General features: G+C 50.2%; 1 protein-coding gene across 1 annotated transcript in view; it reads left to right on the top strand.

Moving 5' to 3' along the window:
* The window catches only part of RAPSN (receptor associated protein of the synapse), a 189337-nt gene that overhangs the window by 83151 nt on the left and 84933 nt on the right, over window positions 1-21253 (top strand). Inside the window, exon 2 of the mRNA XM_085646540.1 lies at window positions 4578-4916. Within this exon, the coding sequence (XP_085502666.1) occupies window positions 4578-4916 (339 nt within the window). The remainder of the gene's footprint in view (window positions 1-4577; window positions 4917-21253) is intronic.

The raw sequence follows: 21253 nt of genomic DNA on the forward strand, positions 1-21253 counted from the left end.
CGAAATTCGCTAAATAAGAAATCGCAAAAACGGGAATCTGCAAGCCTGGTGCAGGCTGATGACATCACAAACAGGAAACTGTAGTGATTGCCTGCACCTGCTCACCTGAGCCACACCCAGAGGCTGCTTGTGGAGTGTGAGGAGGCTTTCCTGGAGACAGCAACCAGCAATGGATCCCAAACAAAACCAGCAGGGCAAAGATGCAGAAAAAAGAAAGAGAAAACACAAGTTTTCAGAAAAGGAGCAGGAGGTCCTCATTGAGGAGATGGTCTGCAGCCATGAGCTCCTGTTTGGGAAGAAGGCACTCAAAGTCCCAGAGGCCAGGAAGAGGAAAATCTGGCTGGAAATACAGAGCAAGGTGAATGCTGTTGGAGTCACCACACGCACCATCGAGGAGCTGCGCAAGCGGTGGTATGATATGCGCCAGAGGTCCAAGGAGAGGGTGGCAGCCAGACTCAAGGATGCCAGTCAGACTGGAGGAGGACCATCCACTGCAGAGCAGCCAACCCCCCATGAGGAGCTTGTGGAGTCAACCCTCCTGCCTGAGAGCGTTGGTGGTGTGGCTGCAATCGACAGCTCCGACCCCTCATCCAGCAGACAAGGTAAGATGCATGCCAAATCACCCTGCACTCCTCCCCATCCCTTGCACACTCCCCCAAATGCGCATAGTTAACTCCCAACATGCCAATCCAGCCCAGGTCTTACAGCACACCCAGCAATGCATCATGGTACTCGTAGTACTGTGTCTGACTGTGTGTCCATGACACCATCACAAGTAAATGCAACATATGTGTTTTGGGGATCATTGAATAGAAATGTGTCAGAGATTAGCCGTCAAAGATTTGTAACTTTATTGAGTGCCACATGCAGACAGTAACACAAACTCATATAGTCCCCTTTACATCCACAGCACACGCCATGCCACAAGAAGACAGCGCTGAGGGAGAGGAGCCTGCAGACCCTGCGGACTCCAGCGATGAGACAGAGCAGCAGCCAATTCAGCGCAGGAAGCGCGCACATGTGCCCCCACTGCCTCCATTTGAGGATGAAGTCCCAGCAACAGGCGATGACACCGACAGGAGAGAGGGGAGTCAGGGTGTGACAGACATGCCCCGTCATGACGCACCAACACCAAGGCAAAGGGAACAGGCCATTTCCAGGTCAAGGCCCAGGAGCAGCACTGCAACAGAAGGAGAAGGCACCGTGTTCTCCGGCTTGGAACAGTGCATGTTGCAGGAACAGCGCCTGCAAAGCAAGGCAATGCGGTCAATGAGTCGCCAGCTAGGCCGCCTACATCAGGACAATCGCAGCATGGTAGCGGCAATACGAGAGCTCTGTGCCACTTTGAGGGACACCCAAGCTGCCAATGACAGGGCTGGACGACGTGCCAATGCACGGCTACACAATTACACCAAGGCAGTCAACCGCCTCTGCACCACCACCAGCGCACTCACACGCAGAAGCGTAACCATGCAGGTGGACATGGCACATTGCTGCCAGGACATAGCGCGAGGGCTGGCGCAGGTGACCACTGCTGTGGAACAGCTGCAGACAGCCAATGCAGGTGGCAGCGCACTAATGGCCTCTGCTGAGAGTGAGGACACATCGAGTCGCAGCAGCATCACTCCAACCTTGCCAGGTGAAAGACGCCGCAGTGGCAGACAGGTAGCAGGCCAAGGGCGCACCATGGGGGTCAACCACCCTGGACGGCACCGACGGAGGTGATCATCTGCGGGGACACTGACTGCAACACGGGTGCATTAACCCGCAAAAGGCTGTTTGCCCTATTTCTTGTGCCTTCTCTGCACTGTGTGTACAACATGTGCTGGGGACAATTACAATTTCTTTCATGTTAAGTGTGATTAAACACTTGACACATCATCAGGCTTTGTAGTCTCATTTCCTCAACACTCACCTAAAAGTAGTTTTGTGTGATCTCAGTCCGTCTCTGGCGTCCAGCAGCTGCCCCAACTCCTGGTGCTGGTCTGGCAGGGGGAGCAGGGCGCTCGTCATCCGATGTGTCTGTATCGCTCACATCAATTGTGGTGCCTTTCCTCATTGCCATGTTGTGTAGCATTGCACAGCTTGCCACGATTTTACAGCAGGTCTCAGGGCTGTATTGCAGTGCGCCTCCACTCTTATGCAGGCACCGGAAGCGGCTCTTCAGGATTCCGAAGGTTCGCTCAATGACACAGCGTGTAGATCTGTGTGCCCTGTTGTAGCTCCTCTCACTTGCATTTGCAGGATCCAGGTATGGGGTCAGGATGAAGTCGCGCACTGCATAGGCACTGTCACCTGCATGGAAAAAAACACAATAGGTGAGTCAATGTCCCCCCCCTCAAGTGATGTAGTGGATGTATTGATGTGTGCAATGTATTTACCGAGCAGGTACCCCTCCCCAAACTCTCCAGCACTCAGACGTCTGTGTATTCCACTGTGTCGGAAGATGAAGGAGTCATGTGTACTGCCGGGGTATTTGGCTACGATGTCGGTGATGTGATACTTAGCGTTGCACACAATCTGTATGTTGAGGGAATGGTAGCATTTCCGATTCCTGTAGACATATTCAGTTTCTGCTGGGGGTGTGATGGCCACATGGGTCCCGTCAATGCAGCCGATGACGTGGGGGAAACGTGCAATCTGGTAGAAGTCCAGTATCGTTTGTTGTAATGCCTGTTGGGTGGTGGGGAAGTAAATGTGATGTGGGAGCCTCAGTAGCATTGCATCTAGGAAGGCATGGAAGAAGCGCGAAAGTGCACTCTGTGACACACCACCAACCTCCGCTATGACCCGTTGAAAACTCCCTGACGCGAGGAGGTGCAGGGAGCACAGGACCTGCACATGTGTGGGAATTGTTTGTGTCCTGCGAGTAGGGTGCTCCAAGTGGGGTTTCAGCTCCTCAATCAGGTCCATTATGGTCTGTGGGTGCAGTCTGTACTTGTCATAGATCTCCTCTTCAGTGTTCTGTAACAGGGTGATGCGCAGCCTGAAGATACGTTCCTGTCTCATTCTCCTGTGTGCAAGGGCCCGAATACGCAGCCTCCTGGCTATCACGTACATTGCAGCCATTGTGGGTGTGTTTGTTGCATTGTGGGCTGGTTTTTGTACCTTGCACCAGTTTACCACCTGCAAGCAATTGGTGTTAATAGCGATTTCTTAATTAGCGAATTTCGTAAAATCGCAATTTGCGATTTTTTCATACATGTGTTTGCGATTTCTTAGCTAGCGATTTCTTGTTAGCGATATTCGCAACGCTAAGGAATCGCAAAATAGGTATTCGCTAGGAAATTCGCAGTTTTCTTGTTTCGCAGCCTAAGAAATCGCTAATTTAGCGATTTCTTATTTTTCAGTTTGGAAATGTGTCATACATATGAAATAGCGAAAAATCAGTCGCAAACGCTGTTTTTTGCGATTCGCAGCGTTTGCGACTAATTTTTGCTTTCATACATATGCCCCTATGTTTTTCAATTTATAGATAACCCCTGACGAAGGGCCAAAAAAGGCCCGAAATGCATTGGGTATTGAAAGCAACATAATGAGGAATACTTATGTAAAACGGCTGTGCGCCTGACGTGGGGTGGAATGTCGCCCCACTTTTTCCAGTGATTACTCTGAATTATTTGCCACCGCACTCCATGCACCTGCACTCTATGTCACTATACCCTGCAACATTCTAGGCCACTGCCCTCTACTCTGCACCACTGCACACAACAACACTGCACTCTATTCTACAGCACTCTACACCGCTGCACTCTACACTAGTGCACTGTATGCGACATTACACTGCTGAAGTGTACGGGTATGCAACTCTGCACTGTATGCCACTGAACTCTATGTCACTGTACTCTGCGACACTATATTCTACTCTGCACCACTCCATGCCACTCTGCTCTGCACCACTGCACTCTATGTCACTCTAATGTAATCTGCGCCAGTGCACGCCGGGCCACTGTACTCTATGCTACACAGCTCTACTCTGCACCACTGCACTCTATGCTACAGCACTCTACTATACAACATTCTAATCTACACCACTGCCTTCTATGATGCCGAATTGTACACTGCTGAATTCTATACGACAGCACTGTACTTCACTGTACTCTACGCCACAATACTCCGCAACACTCTATGCCAATGTACTCTACACCTGTCCACTCTACTCTATGCCACTCCACTGTACGCGACTCCACTCTATGCCAGTCTAATACACGGCACTCTATGCCACTCCACTCTATGCCACTCCAATACACGGCACTCTATGCCACTCCACTGTACGATCCAATACTCCACTCTTCGCCATTCCACTCTACGACACTCCATGCCACTCTCCTCTACACCCTAACCTTTAGTCATGCTGAACAGCAGCCACGCTGGTGTACAACATAGCTAAAGCTCATTACCAAAGCAACAGCTCTCGCATAGGAGAGACCTATTGGCGCTGACATTGCTTATTATGACATCTGGCTGATGTCTTTGCATAGGCTTAGGTTTAGGGCTTGTCTGTCGTCAGTCGTGCACCCTTGTGTAATGCATTGACCCCCTTAAGTGCTAGACCCTAACTCTGCTCTTGGTGACAGTTTGCAGTGATCCAGATCGACACAGCGCGGGAGATGGAGGACCCCGACTACCTGATGGAGAGCTACCTGAACCTGGCGCGCAGCAACGAGAAGCTCTGCGAGTTCCCGAAGACCATCTCCTACTGCAAGACCTGCCTGAACATGCAGGGCAGTAGTGTGAGCCTGCAGCTCAACGGCCAGGTGTGCCTGAGCATGGGCAATGCCTACCTGGGCCTCAGCGTCTTCCAGAAGAGCCTGGAGTGCTTCGAGAAGGCGCTACGCTACGCGCACAACAACGACGACAAGATGCTGGAGTGCAGGGTCTGCTGCAGCCTGGGGGGCTTCTACCTGCAGCTCAAGGTAAGGAGGGCTGAGTACAGCTCAGTATATGGGGCTTCAACCTGCAGGTCAAGGTAGGAGGGCTGTGTACAGCACTTTGTATGGGGTGTCTACCTGCAGCTCAAGGTAAGGGGGGCTGAGTACAGCTCAGTATATGGGGCTTCAGCCTGCAGCTCAAGGTAGGGGGGCTGTGTACAGCACTTTGTGTGGGGTGTCTACCTGCAGCTCAAGGTAGGGGGGCTGTGTACAGCACCTTGTATGGGGTGTCTACCTGCAGCTCAAGGTAGGGGGGCTGTGTACAGCACTTTGTGTGGGGTGTCTACCTGCAGCTCAAGGTAGGGGGGCTGTGTACAGCACTTTGTGTGGGGTGTCTACCTGCAGCTCAAGGTAGGGGGGCTGTGTACAGCACTTTGTGTGGGGTGTCTACCTGCAGCTCAAGGTAGGGGGGCTGTGTACAGCACTTTGTATGGGGTGTCTACCTGCAGCTCAAGGTAAGGGGGGCTGAGTACAGCTCAGTATATGGGGCTTCAACCTGCAGCTCAAGGTAGGGGGGAGGGTGAAATGTTGGTAATAATCCACCAAAAGCAGAATATAAATTCAATAATATTCAGCTTTATTCAAAGCTTGAACATGAACACCCCTGGAGTGCGTCTAATCCCCTAGAAGTACGAACTGCCAATGTAAGTATCCGGCATTCATACTCCAAGGAGAGAGAGGCAGCGCGAGGATGCAGACTCAATTGTAAACAAGAACAGCATTACACGTATGCACGCAAAGATCAACAGTGAGGCATTTAAAAGATACAGATTAGCGTGCATGCAAGCACGTGAATGAGCGCGTGGCGAGATGACATAATGATGACCTAACAAAGAGGTGCGTGCGCCTCAGAACTAAGCACTCATTACAGAGGGCTGCGTATAACTCAGTGTATGGGACTTCCACCTGCAGCTTAAGGTAGGGGGCTGTGTACAGGTAAATGTATGGGGCTCGACCCTGCGTGTCAAGGTAAGGGGGGCTGAGGACAGCTCAGTGTACGAGGCCTCTACCTGCACCTCGAGGTAAGGGCTGGCTGCAGCTTAAGGTAGGGGGCTGTCTACTGGTAAATGTATGGGGCTCGGCCCTGCGTGTCAAGGTAAGGGGGGCTGAGTACAGGTAAATGTATGGGGCTCGGCCCTGCGTGTCAAGGTAAGGTGGGCTGAGTACAGGTAAATGTATGGGGCTCGACCCTGCGTGTCAAGGTAAGGGGGGCTGAGTACAGGTAAATGTATGGGGCTCGGCCCTGCGTGTCAAGGTAAGGGGGGCTGAGTACAGGTAAATGTATGGGTCTCGACCCTGCGTGTCAAGGTAAGGGGGGCTGAGTACAGGTAAATGTATGGGGCTCGAGCCTGCGTGTCAAGGTAAGCAGGGGTTAAATACAGCTCAGTGTACGAGGCCTCTACCTGCACCTCGAGGTAAGGGCTGGCTGCAGCTTAAGGTAGGGGGCTATGTACAGGTAAATGTATGGGGCTCGGCCCTGCGTGTCAAGGTAAGGGGGGCTGAGTACAGGTAAATGTATGGGGCTCGGCCCTGCGTGTCAAGGTAAGGGGGGCTGAGTACAGGTAAATGTATGGGTCTCGACCCTGCGTGTCAAGGTAAGGGGGGCTGAGTACAGGTAAATGTATGGGGCTCGACCCTGCGTGTCAAGGTAAGGGGGGCTGAGTACAGGTAAATGTATGGGGCTCGACCCTGCGTGTCAAGGTAAGGGGGGCTGAGTACAGGTAAATGTATGGGGCTCTGTTGGAAACAGCCCACTCCCACTCCGCAGGGTGGTGGTGGACTCCCCGAACACACTGTGGTAGCTTGGCTCGAGTGGTCAGGAAACAGGCGCAGTGCTAAGCATACAATATACCCATACAATAACCATGCGTGCATCCGTTCCAAAAACGACTCTACACCGTAAAAATTATGAAAATATTCTTCTTTATCTTTTTCTCTTAGTTGCTGATTGGAAAAATAAATAAGACAATCACAATATACAAATTTAAATAGTGCAGGTCAAATAAATACTGGCGGTTTGATGAAATAAATAGGGGTGATCATAAATAACAGGGCATAAATACAAGTGCAATATATACAGACAATTAAATACTTTGAGGCAATAAATACTGTACCAATAAATATTGTACACCAACAAGTCCTGTGGACCTATAAATATAGTGCAGCAATAAATAGGTAAAAACTCAATAAATACAGTATCCCCAATAAATAATTAAAAGTATACCGCAACCCTCATATAATCAGATGACACTTCAATTCTTAAGGGCTGATTTGGCCCAGGCACAGCTTGTAGGGTTGTGGAAGGCTTGAGGGGGGCTACTCCCTGGCTGGGACAAGGCTGAGGCCTAAGCTGAGGTAGATCAAAGGGGGGAATACCAGTGCCCTGGCTTTCTCTCTCCACACAACCTCTCTAGGTTAGTCCCAGTTCACCCCTTGCACAGTCAGGTTGGTTTCAGCACCTCCCTAGCCCCTTAGAGCAGTCTCTCAGGTCTCCACAGGGCCTTAGGCGCCCTCTACTCCACTTACTGCCCTTTCTCTGATGTTCCGACGCCGCTGGAGTCGTGTCGACGCCGTGAGGCGGTTCCGGTTCGGTCTCGGCGGCCTCGGCACAATGTCAGTTCTTTGACGACGCCGGTAGGCGGTTCCGGTCCGATGTCGGTGGCCTCGGTTCGAACTCGACCTCCGATTCGACGGCGTCGGGCAGTCTCTTCACGATGTCGACTTCGGGCGGCTCCGGTCCGATGGCGCTCTCGGCTCCGATGACGTCGGCCGGCCTGGCCTCGATGTCGACTTCCGGCGACTCCGGGGTGCGATCCTCACCCCCGACCTCCGGTGCTCCTCCTCACAGGCTCCGGGCGACTCCGGAGTGCGATCCTCACTCCCGACCTCCGGTTCACCTCTACCTCGGTCTCCGACGACTCCGGAGGGCGGACTTCACTCCTCCGATGACGCCGCTCGCTCGACCTCGGTTCACTCCCTCCTCGACCTCTGGTATTCCTCACGACCTCCGTCGGCGCCCTCTCACGACCTCAGGCGGCTCCGGGTACGACGTCTGCTACTTCAGTCAGCGCCGCTTCTCCACCTCGGGCTCCAGGTCTCAGGCTACTCGACGCCGGACTCCAGGGAAACCAGTTCTCAGGTCAGGATCTTGCTGCTTTCTGCTTCTAAGGCCTGTTCCTGCTGTTCAGGTCCTTAGGATGAGTTTTTTCTGTCTTCTTCCCACACAGGGCTATAGGCTGGGATCCATCAGTAGGGACAAGTATCAAGGGTGGGTTTATGGACCCCACTCCAGGCACAAGTTTCCACCCCTGCTGCTTCACTCCTTCCTCCTTCACTGTTGTGCTCCTCTCTCTTCACCAGTCAGGTGCCAACTGCCAGCTCCAACTGCCAACTGCCTCTCTTATCCTCCCAACATTCTAAACGGTCTCCAACTGTCACAGAGTTCTGGAATCTCCTGGAATGTTCTGGAAGGTGCTGGTAGGTTCCAGTGGATGCTGGTGATGTCACAGGTGGCCACCATTTTGTGCTCCAGGCCCTCAGACAGAAGTTTCAGGGGTAGCTAAAATGGCTCCCTGAATCTGCAGCAACACGAAAAAGTCTGGTGGTTCCCAAAAAGGAAAAATTCAAACAGGGTTTGAGGCAAAAGTGGGACAAAATAAATAATGATGAGGAGGGACCACCCAAAGGGCTGACAGGTCTAACACGCGTCCCCCCCAGCTGAAAGTGGGGAGAGCTACCCAACCCCTTGGGAGTTCTCATCACTAAGGCGGAAATACCTTGAGAGACCGTCTGCATTGGCGTGGTCCATTCCAGGCCGATGTTCCACCTGAAAGTCCATCCCCTGTAGGGAAATAGACCACCTCAACAACTTGGGATTCTCCCCCTTCATTTGCATCAGCCAACGAAGGGGTCGGTGGTCGGTCTGAACTAGGAAGTGCGAGCCAAACAGGTATGGCCGCAACTTCTTCAGAGCCCATACCACGGCAAAGGCTTCACGCTCTATTGCACTCCACTTCTGTTCCCTGGGAAGTAGTCTCCTGGATAGGAAGACCACGGGTTGATCCAGACCCTCTTCGTTGAGTTGCGATAACACTGCCCCAATGCCATGTTCTGATGCATCTGTCTGGACAATGAACTTCTTGGAAAAGTCTGGGGCCCTTAAGACCGGGGCCTCGCACATGGCTTTCTTCAATTTCTCAAAGGCTTGCTGACAAGCCTCCGTCCAGACTACCCGTCGAGGTTGTTTCTTGGACGTGAGCTCCGTGAGGGGGGCTACGATGGTACCGTACCCCTTCACGAAGCGGCGGTAGTATCCCGTGAGGCCCAAAAATGCTCGGACCTCAGTCTGTGTCTTGGGGGGTTCCCAGGCCATGATGGCCTCGATCTTCGCCTGGAGGGGTTGCACCGCTCCCCTACCCACCAAGTGTCCAAGGTACACTACCGACCCCTGCCCGATCTGGCACTTGCTGGCCTTGATCGTCAATCCAGCTTGTCTCAGGGCCTGGAGAACAGCTTGCAGGTGACGCAAGTGATCCTCCCAGCTGCTACTGAAGACGGCTATGTCATCCAGATAAGCAGCAGAGAAACTCTCCATCCCGGTGAGGATCTGGTTTACCAGGCGCTGAAACGTGGCAGGTGCGTTCTTGAGCCCAAAGGGCATCACACAGAACTGGTAGTGGCCATTGGGCGTGGAGAAGGCTGACCTTTCCCTTGCTCCGTCAGTCAAAGAGATCTGCCAGTACCCCGAAGTAAGGTCAAAGGTACTTAGATATTGGGCAGCTCCCAGCCGGTCAATCAATTCATCCGCCCTAGGGATCGGATGAGCATCAGTTTTTGTCACTGAATTCAGTCCCCGGTAGTCCACACAGAACCTCAGTTCTGGTTGGGCACCCGGTGGTGCAGCTTTTGGTACTAACACCACCGGACTAGACCAGGGGCTGCTAGAAGGTTCAATCACTCCTAGCTCCAGCATCTTAGTGACTTCACTATGAATGCTGGCCTTCACCTTGTCTGACATCCGGTAGATCTTGGACTTCACAGGTGGGCTGTCTCCTGTGTCCACGTCATGGACGCACAGGTGAGTCCTACCCGGGACAAGGGAGAACAACGAAGAGTACTGCCCCAGGACCTGGCGACAGTCCTCCTGCTGTTCAGGAGTTAGAGATGGGGAGAGAATCACTCCCTCCACCGACCCATCCTTTTCTTGAGACGCAAACAGATCAGGGAGAGGCTCGCTTTCCACGTCCTCTCCTCCGTCAGTCACCATCATCAAGATGACTTCGGGCCTCTCGTGGTGGGGTTTGAGGCGGTTGGCATGCAGCACCCGCAGGGGCTGACGAGGGGTCTTCAGGTCCACCAAGTAGGTAGCCTTACCCTTCTTCTCCAACACCTCAAAGGGTCCTGACCAGCGATCCTGAAGGGCACTAAGCTCTCCTGGTTCGATCACCCACACCTTCTGGCCAGGCTCCAACTCCACCGGGTGAGCGTTGTGGTCATACCACGCCTTCATCACTGCTTGGCTGGCTTCCAAGTTGTCAGAAGCTTGCTTCCACAACTTAGCCATTTGGCTCCGGAAGGCCAGCATGTAGCTCACCACATCCTGGGGAAGCTTTCTGGGAGTTCTTTCCCATCCGTCTCTCACCAGGTTGAGAGGTCCACGTACAGGGTGCCCATACAGAAGCTCGAAGGGGCTGAAGCCCACTCCCTTCTGTGGCACTTCCCTGTAGGAAAAAAGTAAACAGGGTAAGAGGACGTCCCATTTCCTCCGCAGGCTTTCAGGCAGACTTCTGATCATGCCCTTCAAGGTTTTATTAAACCTCTCCACCAGACCATTGGTCTGGGGGTGGTAAGGAGTTGTGAACCGGTAGGTCACTCCACACTCCTTCCACATTGCCCGCATATATGCTGACATGAAGTTGGTCCCCCTGTCGGACACAACTTCCTTGGGAAAACCCACTCGGGTAAAGATTCCCATCAGGGCCCTAGCCACAACAGGTGCTGTTATGGTCCTCAGAGGTATTGCCTCTGGGTACCGTGTGGCATGATCCACCAGAACCAGGATAAACCTGTGACCAGCTGTAGTTGGTGGATCTAATGGACCCACAATGTCGATGCCCACCCTTTCAAAGGGGGTGCTAACGACAGGGAGTGGTTCCAGGGGAGCTTTCAGCTTCACCCCTGTTTTCCCACTGGCTTGGCAAGACACACATGTCCGGCAGTAGGTATCGGACGACACTTTCATCTGAGGCCAATAAAAGTGTGGGACAAGACGGGCGAAGGTCTTGTCTTGCCCTAGGTGTCCTGCCAATGGTATCTCGTGAGCCAACTCTAAAAGGAAGGCTCGATAACGTTGAGGAACTACCAAGGCTCGTGACGATCCATGTAGGGGTGCCTTGGGTTCACTGTAGAGGAGGCCATCCTCCCAGTAAACACTGTAGTTCCCTTCAACGTTCCCTGCTGCCTGGGCTTCGGCCTGTCGCCTCAGCCCCTCAAGGGTAGGGCACTCCCTCTGGCCCTGGCAGAATTCCTCCCTGGACAGGCCTCCCTCCACGTGCCACTCGGCCGGGATGGGTAGGTCCTCCAGGTTGGTAACGTCCCCCTCCGCAGACTCCTGGTCCACCACCTCCGGTGGCCTATCCGTCCTACGGGGTGGAGACGCCGAGGCAGGCTCCTCCTGTCCTCGGTTCTTCCCTTGACTGGCAGCTGGCTGGGCCTTTGTTCCAGGCTCCAGCCGGAATGAACTCCCTCTTCGGGTAGTCTCGGACCTTGTGCTAACACAGGCCCAGTCAGGTGTACCCAGCATCTCGGTGTGAGTCCGGTATTCCACCTCCTTCCAAGCGTTGTGCTCCATGTCATTGCCCAGCAGACAATCGACTGGCACGGCAGGGCTTACGGCAACTCGAAGTGAACCTGCAACCCCCCCCCATTCAAAGGGAACCTCGGCCACGGGATAGTGACCTGTTCTGCCGTCAGCCATCGCGGCTGGGTGGAGTACATCGGGAATTACCTGCTCTGGAGACACCAGCTGGCTACGCACCATAGTCATACTGGCTCCTGTGTCTCTCAGAGCCTCCCCTCTTTGGCCGTTGATGGTGATCCACTGCCCATACTTTGCGGTATTTGCGGGCACCTGGATCTTAGGAACCATCTCCCGTTCTCCCAGGGACACTAAAGTGACACCCGCCCACTCCCTTCCCTTAGTTAAGGGCATCTCTTCCCCGAGCACTACACTAGCTACTCCGGGGGGCTTTCCTCCAGTGGGAGGGGGTGATCGTTTCTGACACTTCGGGTCTCCTTTATAGTGTCCAACGCCACCGCACTCGTAGCAATGGACAACCCTTGGCTGCTGACTCTGGCCAGGATTACGGTTTCTGGGTGGGTTAGCCTTAGAGGTGAATCCTGTTCCCTTCCCTTGGAAGTTATTTTGGGGGCCTTTGGAGAACTCCTTTTTCTTTTCCCCTCCCTCTTTCTTCTGGGGGGCGCCCTGTCCGGCCTTTTGAGTATCCCCTCCAGTCCCCCTTGTGGACACCCGGGTACTAGCCCAAATGTCCGCCTCCTCAGCAAGCTTCCGGGGACTGGTCAGCTTGCTATCCACCAGGTGTTGCCGCAGTTCAGGGAAACATTTCTCGAGCAGGTGTTCCTTCAGTACTAGGTCAAACAACTCCTCGTAGTTCCTCACTTCACTGCCCTGAATCCAACCTTCCAGTGCCTTCTTTGCATAGTCCAGGAAGTCCACCCAATTCTGTGTGCCCAGTTTGTGACTACCCCTGAACTTCTGTCTGTACTTTTCAGGTGTTAGTCCAAACTTTCTGATGAGCGCCAGTTTCATGGTGGGGTAGTGGGTCTGCTCATCCTCTTCGAGGGCCAATAAAGCATCCCTACCAGCTGGAGGCATGTACTTATACAATCCCCCTCCCCAGTACTTCTCTGGAACCCCATGGGCCCTTAACGAGACCTCATAGGCCGCTAGCCACTTGGCGATATCATCACCCAACCCATAGCTAGCTACTATGTCCTTTGGCAGGTAGGGTTTGGATTCCCTGGTGATCTCTTGGTCTTTGCTGCCACCATTAGGAACAGTTGGTGCTCCAATTCTTAGGATCTGAAGCTCTATCTCTTTCAGTCTTATCTCATGAGCCATCCTCTCTTTCTCCGTCTCATGAGCCAACCTCTGTTCCTCCTTCTCCTTCTCCAGCTTTGCTAAATCCCATGTGAGCTGTCTTTTCTCTCTCCGATCTGCTAACTCCACGCTGGATAAGCCCCCGCTAGAGACAGTGCTGCCCTTCCTAGAAAGTGTCCTGGGCCCTGCTGACAGGTTCCCCACCTCAGGTTGGTACATCTCAGCCCCCTCGGGGTCAGGCTCTCCATCCCTGTCTTCCTCCTCAGCCTTGCTTTCTCGGCGTGCCTCCCCCCAAGCCCTTAAGCTGGTTTGGAGTGCACCCTTCTTTGCTCCTGGGGGACAGTACACCCCCTCCCGCTGGCAAAACTCCCTGAGTTGGGCCACAGTGTACGTTTCTAGATTCTCTAGTACAAACTCCATCTTGCCCACTCAGGTTAGAGGACAGGTTTTGTGCAGTAACAATGCAGGGGGGTACCTTTAGTAATACCTCCTCCCACCACCAGAGTAAATTTGGAAAAAACAAAAACCCACAATTAGGAAGGCCGCTTTGAGAAAACTCCCGGTGTAGGCCTATGGACTACCCACAGTTATTGTTGAGTATATGTAGGCACAGCTCTATCCCACCACTGAACACCAATTTATGTTGGAAACAGCCCACTCCCACTCCGCAGGGTGGTGGTGGACTCCCCGAACACACTGTGGTAGCTTGGCTCGAGTGGTCAGGAAACAGGCGCAGTGCTAAGCATACAATATACCCATACAATAACCATGCGTGCATCCGTTCCAAAAACGACTCTACACCGTAAAAATTATGAAAATATTCTTCTTTATCTTTTTCTCTTAGTTGCTGATTGGAAAAATAAATAAGACAATCACAATATACAAATTTAAATAGTGCAGGTCAAATAAATACTGGCGGTTTGATGAAATAAATAGGGGTGATCATAAATAACAGGGCATAAATACAAGTGCAATATATACAGACAATTAAATACTTTGAGGCAATAAATACTGTACCAATAAATATTGTACACCAACAAGTCCTGTGGACCTATAAATATAGTGCAGCAATAAATAGGTAAAAACTCAATAAATACAGTATCCCCAATAAATAATTAAAAGTATACCGCAACCCTCATATAATCAGATGACACTTCAATTCTTAAGGGCTGATTTGGCCCAGGCACAGCTTGTAGGGTTGTGGAAGGCTTGAGGGGGGCTACTCCCTGGCTGGGACAAGGCTGAGGCCTAAGCTGAGGTAGATCAAAGGGGGGAATACCAGTGCCCTGGCTTTCTCTCTCCACACAACCTCTCTAGGTTAGTCCCAGTTCACCCCTTGCACAGTCAGGTTGGTTTCAGCACCTCCCTAGCCCCTTAGAGCAGTCTCTCAGGTCTCCACAGGGCCTTAGGCGCCCTCTACTCCACTTACTGCCCTTTCTCTGATGTTCCGACGCCGCTGGAGTCGTGTCGACGCCGTGAGGCGGTTCCGGTTCGGTCTCGGCGGCCTCGGCACAATGTCAGTTCTTTGACGACGCCGGTAGGCGGTTCCGGTCCGATGTCGGTGGCCTCGGTTCGAACTCGACCTCCGATTCGACGGCGTCGGGCAGTCTCTTCACGATGTCGACTTCGGGCGGCTCCGGTCCGATGGCGCTCTCGGCTCCGATGACGTCGGCCGGCCTGGCCTCGATGTCGACTTCCGGCGACTCCGGGGTGCGATCCTCACCCCCGACCTCCGGTGCTCCTCCTCACAGGCTCCGGGCGACTCCGGAGTGCGATCCTCACTCCCGACCTCCGGTTCACCTCTACCTCGGTCTCCGACGACTCCGGAGGGCGGACTTCACTCCTCCGATGACGCCGCTCGCTCGACCTCGGTTCACTCCCTCCTCGACCTCTGGTATTCCTCACGACCTCCGTCGGCGCCCTCTCACGACCTCAGGCGGCTCCGGGTACGACGTCTGCTACTTCAGTCAGCGCCGCTTCTCCACCTCGGGCTCCAGGTCTCAGGCTACTCGACGCCGGACTCCAGGGAAACCAGTTCTCAGGTCAGGATCTTGCTGCTTTCTGCTTCTAAGGCCTGTTCCTGCTGTTCAGGTCCTTAGGATGAGTTTTTTCTGTCTTCTTCCCACACAGGGCTATAGGCTGGGATCCATCAGTAGGGACAAGTGTCAAGGGTGGGTTTATGGACCCCACTCCAGGCACAAGTTTCCACCCCTGCTGCTTCACTCCTTCCTCCTTCACTGTTGTGCTCCTCTCTCTTCACCAGTCAGGTGCCAACTGCCAGCTCCAACTGCCAACTGCCTCTCTTATCCTCCCAACATTCTAAACGGTCTCCAACTGTCACAGAGTTCTGGAATCTCCTGGAATGTTCTGGAAGGTGCTGGTAGGTTCCAGTGGATGCTGGTGATGTCACAGGTGGCCACCATTTTGTGCTCCAGGCCCTCAGACAGAAGTTTCAGGGGTAGCTAAAATGGCTCCCTGAATCTGCAGCAACACGAAAAAGTCTGGTGGTTCCCAAAAAGGAAAAATTCAAACAGGGTTTGAGGCAAAAGTGGGACAAAATAAATAATGATGAGGAGGGACCACCCAAAGGGCTGACAGGTCTAACAGGCTCGACCCTGCGTGTCAAGGTAAGCAGGGGTTAAATACAGCTCAGTGTACGAGGCCTCTACCTGCACCTCGAGGTAAGGGCTGGCTGCAGCTTAAGGTAGGGGGCTATGTACAGGTAAATGTATGGGGCTCGGCCCTGCGTGTCAAGGTAAGGGGGGCTGAGTACAGGTAAATGTATGGGGCTCAACCCTGCGTGTCAAGGTAAGGGGGGCTGAGGACAGCTCAGTGTATGAGGCCTCTACCTGCACCTCGAGGTAAGGGCTGGCTGCAGCTCAACGGCCAGGGCAGGGGGGTAGTAAGTCCACTGTGCAGGTGTCCCACCTTTAAGCATAGACACAAAGGTTAAGGAGCAGCATGATCAACATGGGGCGATGCAGTCGTTTGCAAGTAGTAATAACCTAAAATCTTGGAATGACTCCTCCTAAAACATAGGAATGAGGTTACTCAACTACAAAGTACACATCATTGGGTAAGGGAGTTACACAGGCATGAGTGAGTTATGTCGAATGTTAGGCCATAAACGTGATGCGTAGATTAGCACGTAGGAATGAGACTCGCGCGGTTAGGTTTGGAGGATAACGGACAACATTACCCATGCATCGAGGAAAAGAATCGTCTCTGGCAGGGGAAGAATTAGTAACGGTGAGAAGGCATCATGCAGGGCAAAGGTAGCCATAAACCTAAGCCAGGGGTCTTTGCATGTGAAGTTCAATGACCCTCACACCCGTAGCCTTGTTAGCTGAGGAGTTAGGGGCTAACGTGATTTCTTATGCTGACGACACCCAGCTGTTGTTTACCTGTGGAAAGCGAGAAGAGGTTGCTGATGAAGTTGCTAAAGAACGTCTCTCACCCGTGTTTCTTTGGATGACAGTTAATCAATTGAAATGCAATGCCGAAAAGACAGAGAGATTATTTTTTGGCTCTTTCTCGCCAGTTTCATGGCAGACCTTTTGCCAAAGAACACCTCAACCCCTGGCTCACAACAGAATACAGTTAAGAATCTGGGAATCAAATGATAGGGCCCTTTCTTTTCAACCAGGCTATGATAACGTCCAGATCGGACTATGTTAATGCCTTCTACTTGAGTCTACCAGATTACCTGCTTAATTGACTGCAAGTGGCCCAGAATTCGGCAGCTCGAACTCTCCTGAATCTCCCCCCAGGATACCATATTTCCCCTCAAGTGAAGGCTCTTCATTGGCTCCCGATAAAAAAGGACTCTTTTAAAACACTATTCCTTGCCCAAAAAGCACTGCAGGCCACTGGGGCAGGCTGTCGCAGGGAAAGGATTAAAGAGTACGCTCCTTCGCGAAGTCTTTGTTCTTCGACCAGACAATTGGCTAAGATCCCCACGATTCATCCAGTGAGAACTGGAGGCAGGTCTTTCTCCTATCTTGGCTCGGATGTTTGCAATAAACTTCCTTTGAAGTGACGTTCAACAGCTGAGACACTAATCTTCAAGAAAAAACTAAAAACCTGAATGTTCCAACAGGAATAGCGCCACTGTGTGCCTGTACAGATAGCCTTGAAGCCAACGCCGGGACCCTCAGCCAAGCATCTGTGCGCTTTATAAATCTCAAATCAAATGTTTTTATGTTAAATTGACTTGTTAAGTGCTCAAATACCTGTGGGTGTCTTGGCACTGGCTACTCTGTAACGTGAAGAAAACCTATAAAGGATTGAATAACCTATAAAGAATTGAATAGCCAGGTCTTGAGAGCTTTTCTGCAAGCCAAAAGATTGGTGGAGTATTAAATGTGGAAGGGAAGCTTGTTCCAGTTGGTGGTAGGACCCAGCATAAAGCTGCAGCCTCCCCACAATGCACGCTTGAATTTTGGAAGAATCATGGATTTGACTGTGGAAGATCTTAGAGGCCTATTGGGAATAGACCAATTGAAACTGTTTTTCAGGAAAGCAGGACCTCGATCAAGCAGAGCCTTGTAGGCTTTGAAAGTAATTCTGCACCTGATTGAAGCCAGTGAAGCTTCTTCAAATGTTTGAACACCGATCGGTGTTTTTGCGTGTTGAGGAGGAGGCGGGCTGCAGCATTTTGTAGCATTTCTAGCTCATTAAGCACGTGTTGATGAGCATTGAGGTGAAGTGCATTGCAATAATCAAGTTTGGAAATTGCAAGAGAGGTGACTAATGATCTCTGCAGATGTGATGGAATAAAAGGAAGAAGCTTTTTCATCATCTTCATGGTATAGAAGACTCTAGAAGAGACTGCGCTGGCTCGGCCAGTAAGAGAAAGCTTATCCTTTACCAAGACACCCCGATTGCGGGCTTTATTGACTGACGTGGGGAGAGGGCCTAGCTCTAGCGGCCACCAGGCAGGAATCCAGATGGAAGTATGGGCACCACAGAGCAGGACCTCAGTCTTACCTAAATTTAACTGGAGGCACTTCTCAGACATCCAATTACTGACAGCCTGCATGCAGTTACAGGGATCCCTGACAGAATCTCGAGGAGAAGAATATCGAGCTGCCACAATATAGAGGTAAAAATATCGAGTAACAGAATATCGACTTCCTATCTACAAACAGGTAAGTACAAAAATATTGAATCCTAAATATTGTTGTTAATAATATAGTTTGCTAAAAGATCGACTTTTTTAAATGTCTGAAAAGTAATATATAATTAATGAAATAATAAATATAATTAAGTAAAACATACTTAAAAATAATTTAAAAGATTAAAATGAATAAATAATAAATGTAATGTAAAAAAAAGACATGCATATTTAAATTTTTTAATATATTAACTTAATAATATTAAAAAATAATCAATATTTTTAATATTAAAATATAAAAAACATAATTTAAAATATAATTGCATATATATATATATTATATATATATAAATAAACCTATACTATAAATATAAAAATACATTATATATTATGTTAAAACATTAAAATAAATATTTTAAAAAAATAATATTTTACACTACATTAAATATAACAATACTGAAAGCGTTGCATACCGTAGGGGATAAAAATACTATTCCCACTCCAGCGAGTGGTACAGTAGGGAAAGTGTTGGATAGCGGTTGGATAAAAATTACTATTCCCACTCCAGCGAGTGGAACAGTAGGGAAAATGTTGGATAGCGGGTGGGTAATAATTACTATTCCCACTCCAGCGAGTGCAACAGTAGGGAAAGCGTTGGATAGCGGGTGGATAGCAAGTGGGTAAAAATTACTATTCCCACTCCAGCGAGTGCAACAGTAGGGAAAGTGTTGGATAGCGGGTGGATAGCGAGTGGGTAAAAATTACTATTCCCACTCCAGGGAGTGCAACAGTAGGGAAAGTGTTGGATAGAGGGTGGGTAAAAATTACAATTCCCACTCCAGCGAGTGCAACAGTAGGGAAAGAGTTGGATAGCGGGAGGGTAAAAATTACTATTCCCACTCCAGCGAGTGCAACAGTAGGGAAAGTGTTGGATAGCGGGTGGCTAGAAATTACTATTCCCACTCCAGTGAGTGCAACAGTAGGGTTAAGTGTTGGATAGCTAGAGGGTAAAAATTACTATTCCCACTCCAGCGAGTGCAAGAGTAGGGAAAGTGTTGGATAGCTGGTGGGTAAAAATTACTGTTCCTATTCCAGGGAGTGCAACAGTAGGGAAAGTGTTGGATAGCCGGAGGGTAAAAATTACTATTCCCACTCCAGTGAGTGCAACAGTAGGGAAAGTGTTGGATAGCGGGTGGGAATTTTTCAAAAATAATTTACTTCCCACCATTTCCCCCTATAAACGTCACCTACAATATTGTAAAATATTAATAAATTAACATATTTAACAATTAAAAAATTAACTTATAACAATTAATAATACAATTCATAACCATCAAATCTAAATTAATTCACACAATTAACACTATAAAATAACTTTGAATAAATATTATATAAAAAATAATAAAAATTACTTTATAATTAAATTACTTCCCACCCTACTCCTCTATCAACCTGCTAATAAAAAAAGTACACAATTAACATATTTATAAATCAATTATTAAAAATTAGTATCGAATTAATTACTAATTAATGAAAAAAATAAACATAGTTACCAATTAAATATTAATTGTTATTGATCAATTTATAATTATATCATATTAAATTAATTAACCGAATTAACAATATCAATTATTAAATACTCAAATTTTTCTTAGTCAACTGTAGAATCCCCATGAGACAGCCTCATTGCTCCAGCCCTCCTCTTTGCCTCTTTTAGCTCAGTCAAATACTCTTGCGCCTTAATTTCAGAAAAAAACATTCACACCCTCCCATTTAGGATAACCTTGAGACGCACAGGAAGCAGTAAATAAGCTTCACAACCAGTCCCATGAAAGGGAGTTATCATCTGCCGGAGTCTCCATCTCCTCTCGATGGTCGCATGACAAAAGTCTGGACGTGCAAAAAAGGTATGGCCCTCAAAAGTCCATTTTGCGTCTGGCCGTGCTCTATCCATGATAGCATGACGAGGGAGAAGGTTGCAAATATAGATTAAGATTGCTCTGGGTCGCTCCCCTTGTCCTAAGGTGTTGCCTTTCCTTTGTGTCATTGGGAAGCGATGCACCCTCTGAACCTCCATTTCCCAGTTCCATTGGGCGAGTTCAGGGAATGCTCCTTTTAGAATTGTTACTACAAATGACAAGATGTTCTCTCCTTCAATGTTCTCGGCAAGACCTAGCAACCGTACGTTATTTCTGCGTTGCCTATTCTCAAAATCTTCTAGCTTCCAAATCATATCCTCTTAGAGTTTTTCCTGTGATTCCTTATATACCTGCAGCTTACCAACTTCCTCCTCTAGTGCAACAGTTCTTTCCTCCACGTGAGAAGCCCTTTCTGCCATATCAGTGCTGATCTTATTTACCTTTGGCAGAGACCCCTGCAATTTTTTAGCGGTGTGGTGCGCCCCGTGACTCTGCAATCTGGCCTCTCCCTGCATCTGTTTTAGGGTAGCATACGCCAAATCTAGCGACGTGGGGGCAGTAGGGTCTATTGAGCCTGCAGGCTCTCCATGTGGTTCTCCTTGTGCGGAGTAGTGTGGCTCAATGATTAGAGCGGCAGACCCTGATGCAGAGGTCTAGCCTGGGACCAGGGTTCAATTCCCCGCCTCGGTGGGTCTTGGGCTCAAAAATTCCACGGACCTGATAATTCTCGCCTCGGTGCCTATTCCAATCATGGAGTCCCACTCTGCAACTCTGGGCAATAGCTTGCTTAATCTCCACAACGGCCCCCACAACGCTAAGGATGCCTGGCCTCCACCTTGGGGGTGCCCAGGAGTGGACGCCTCACAGGGAAAGCCAGGATGGGTTCCACAGCGGTATTCGTACAAGCGCCTTGAGACCCTTGCGGGTGAGTAGTGCGCTATACAAGTATCAAATTTACAAATTTACATTTACACCTGCCAGTCCGTCAACCTCATAAACCTGACAGATGGCTGAGTAATCCCATTTGAGTTTACGGGTTGTGATCACTTCTTCCTCATGAGAGCCAGTTCTTAGCTTAGGCCTGCGTTTCTGAGCAATAGACTTATTACGCTGCACTTTTTGCATAGCAAAGGAATCCTCTCAATCCGACCCTTCCGATGTATTACCA

Source organism: Triturus cristatus, chromosome 3_1, assembly GCF_964204655.1.
Source record: "Triturus cristatus chromosome 3_1, aTriCri1.1, whole genome shotgun sequence".
Lineage (NCBI taxonomy): Eukaryota > Metazoa > Chordata > Amphibia > Caudata > Salamandridae > Triturus > Triturus cristatus.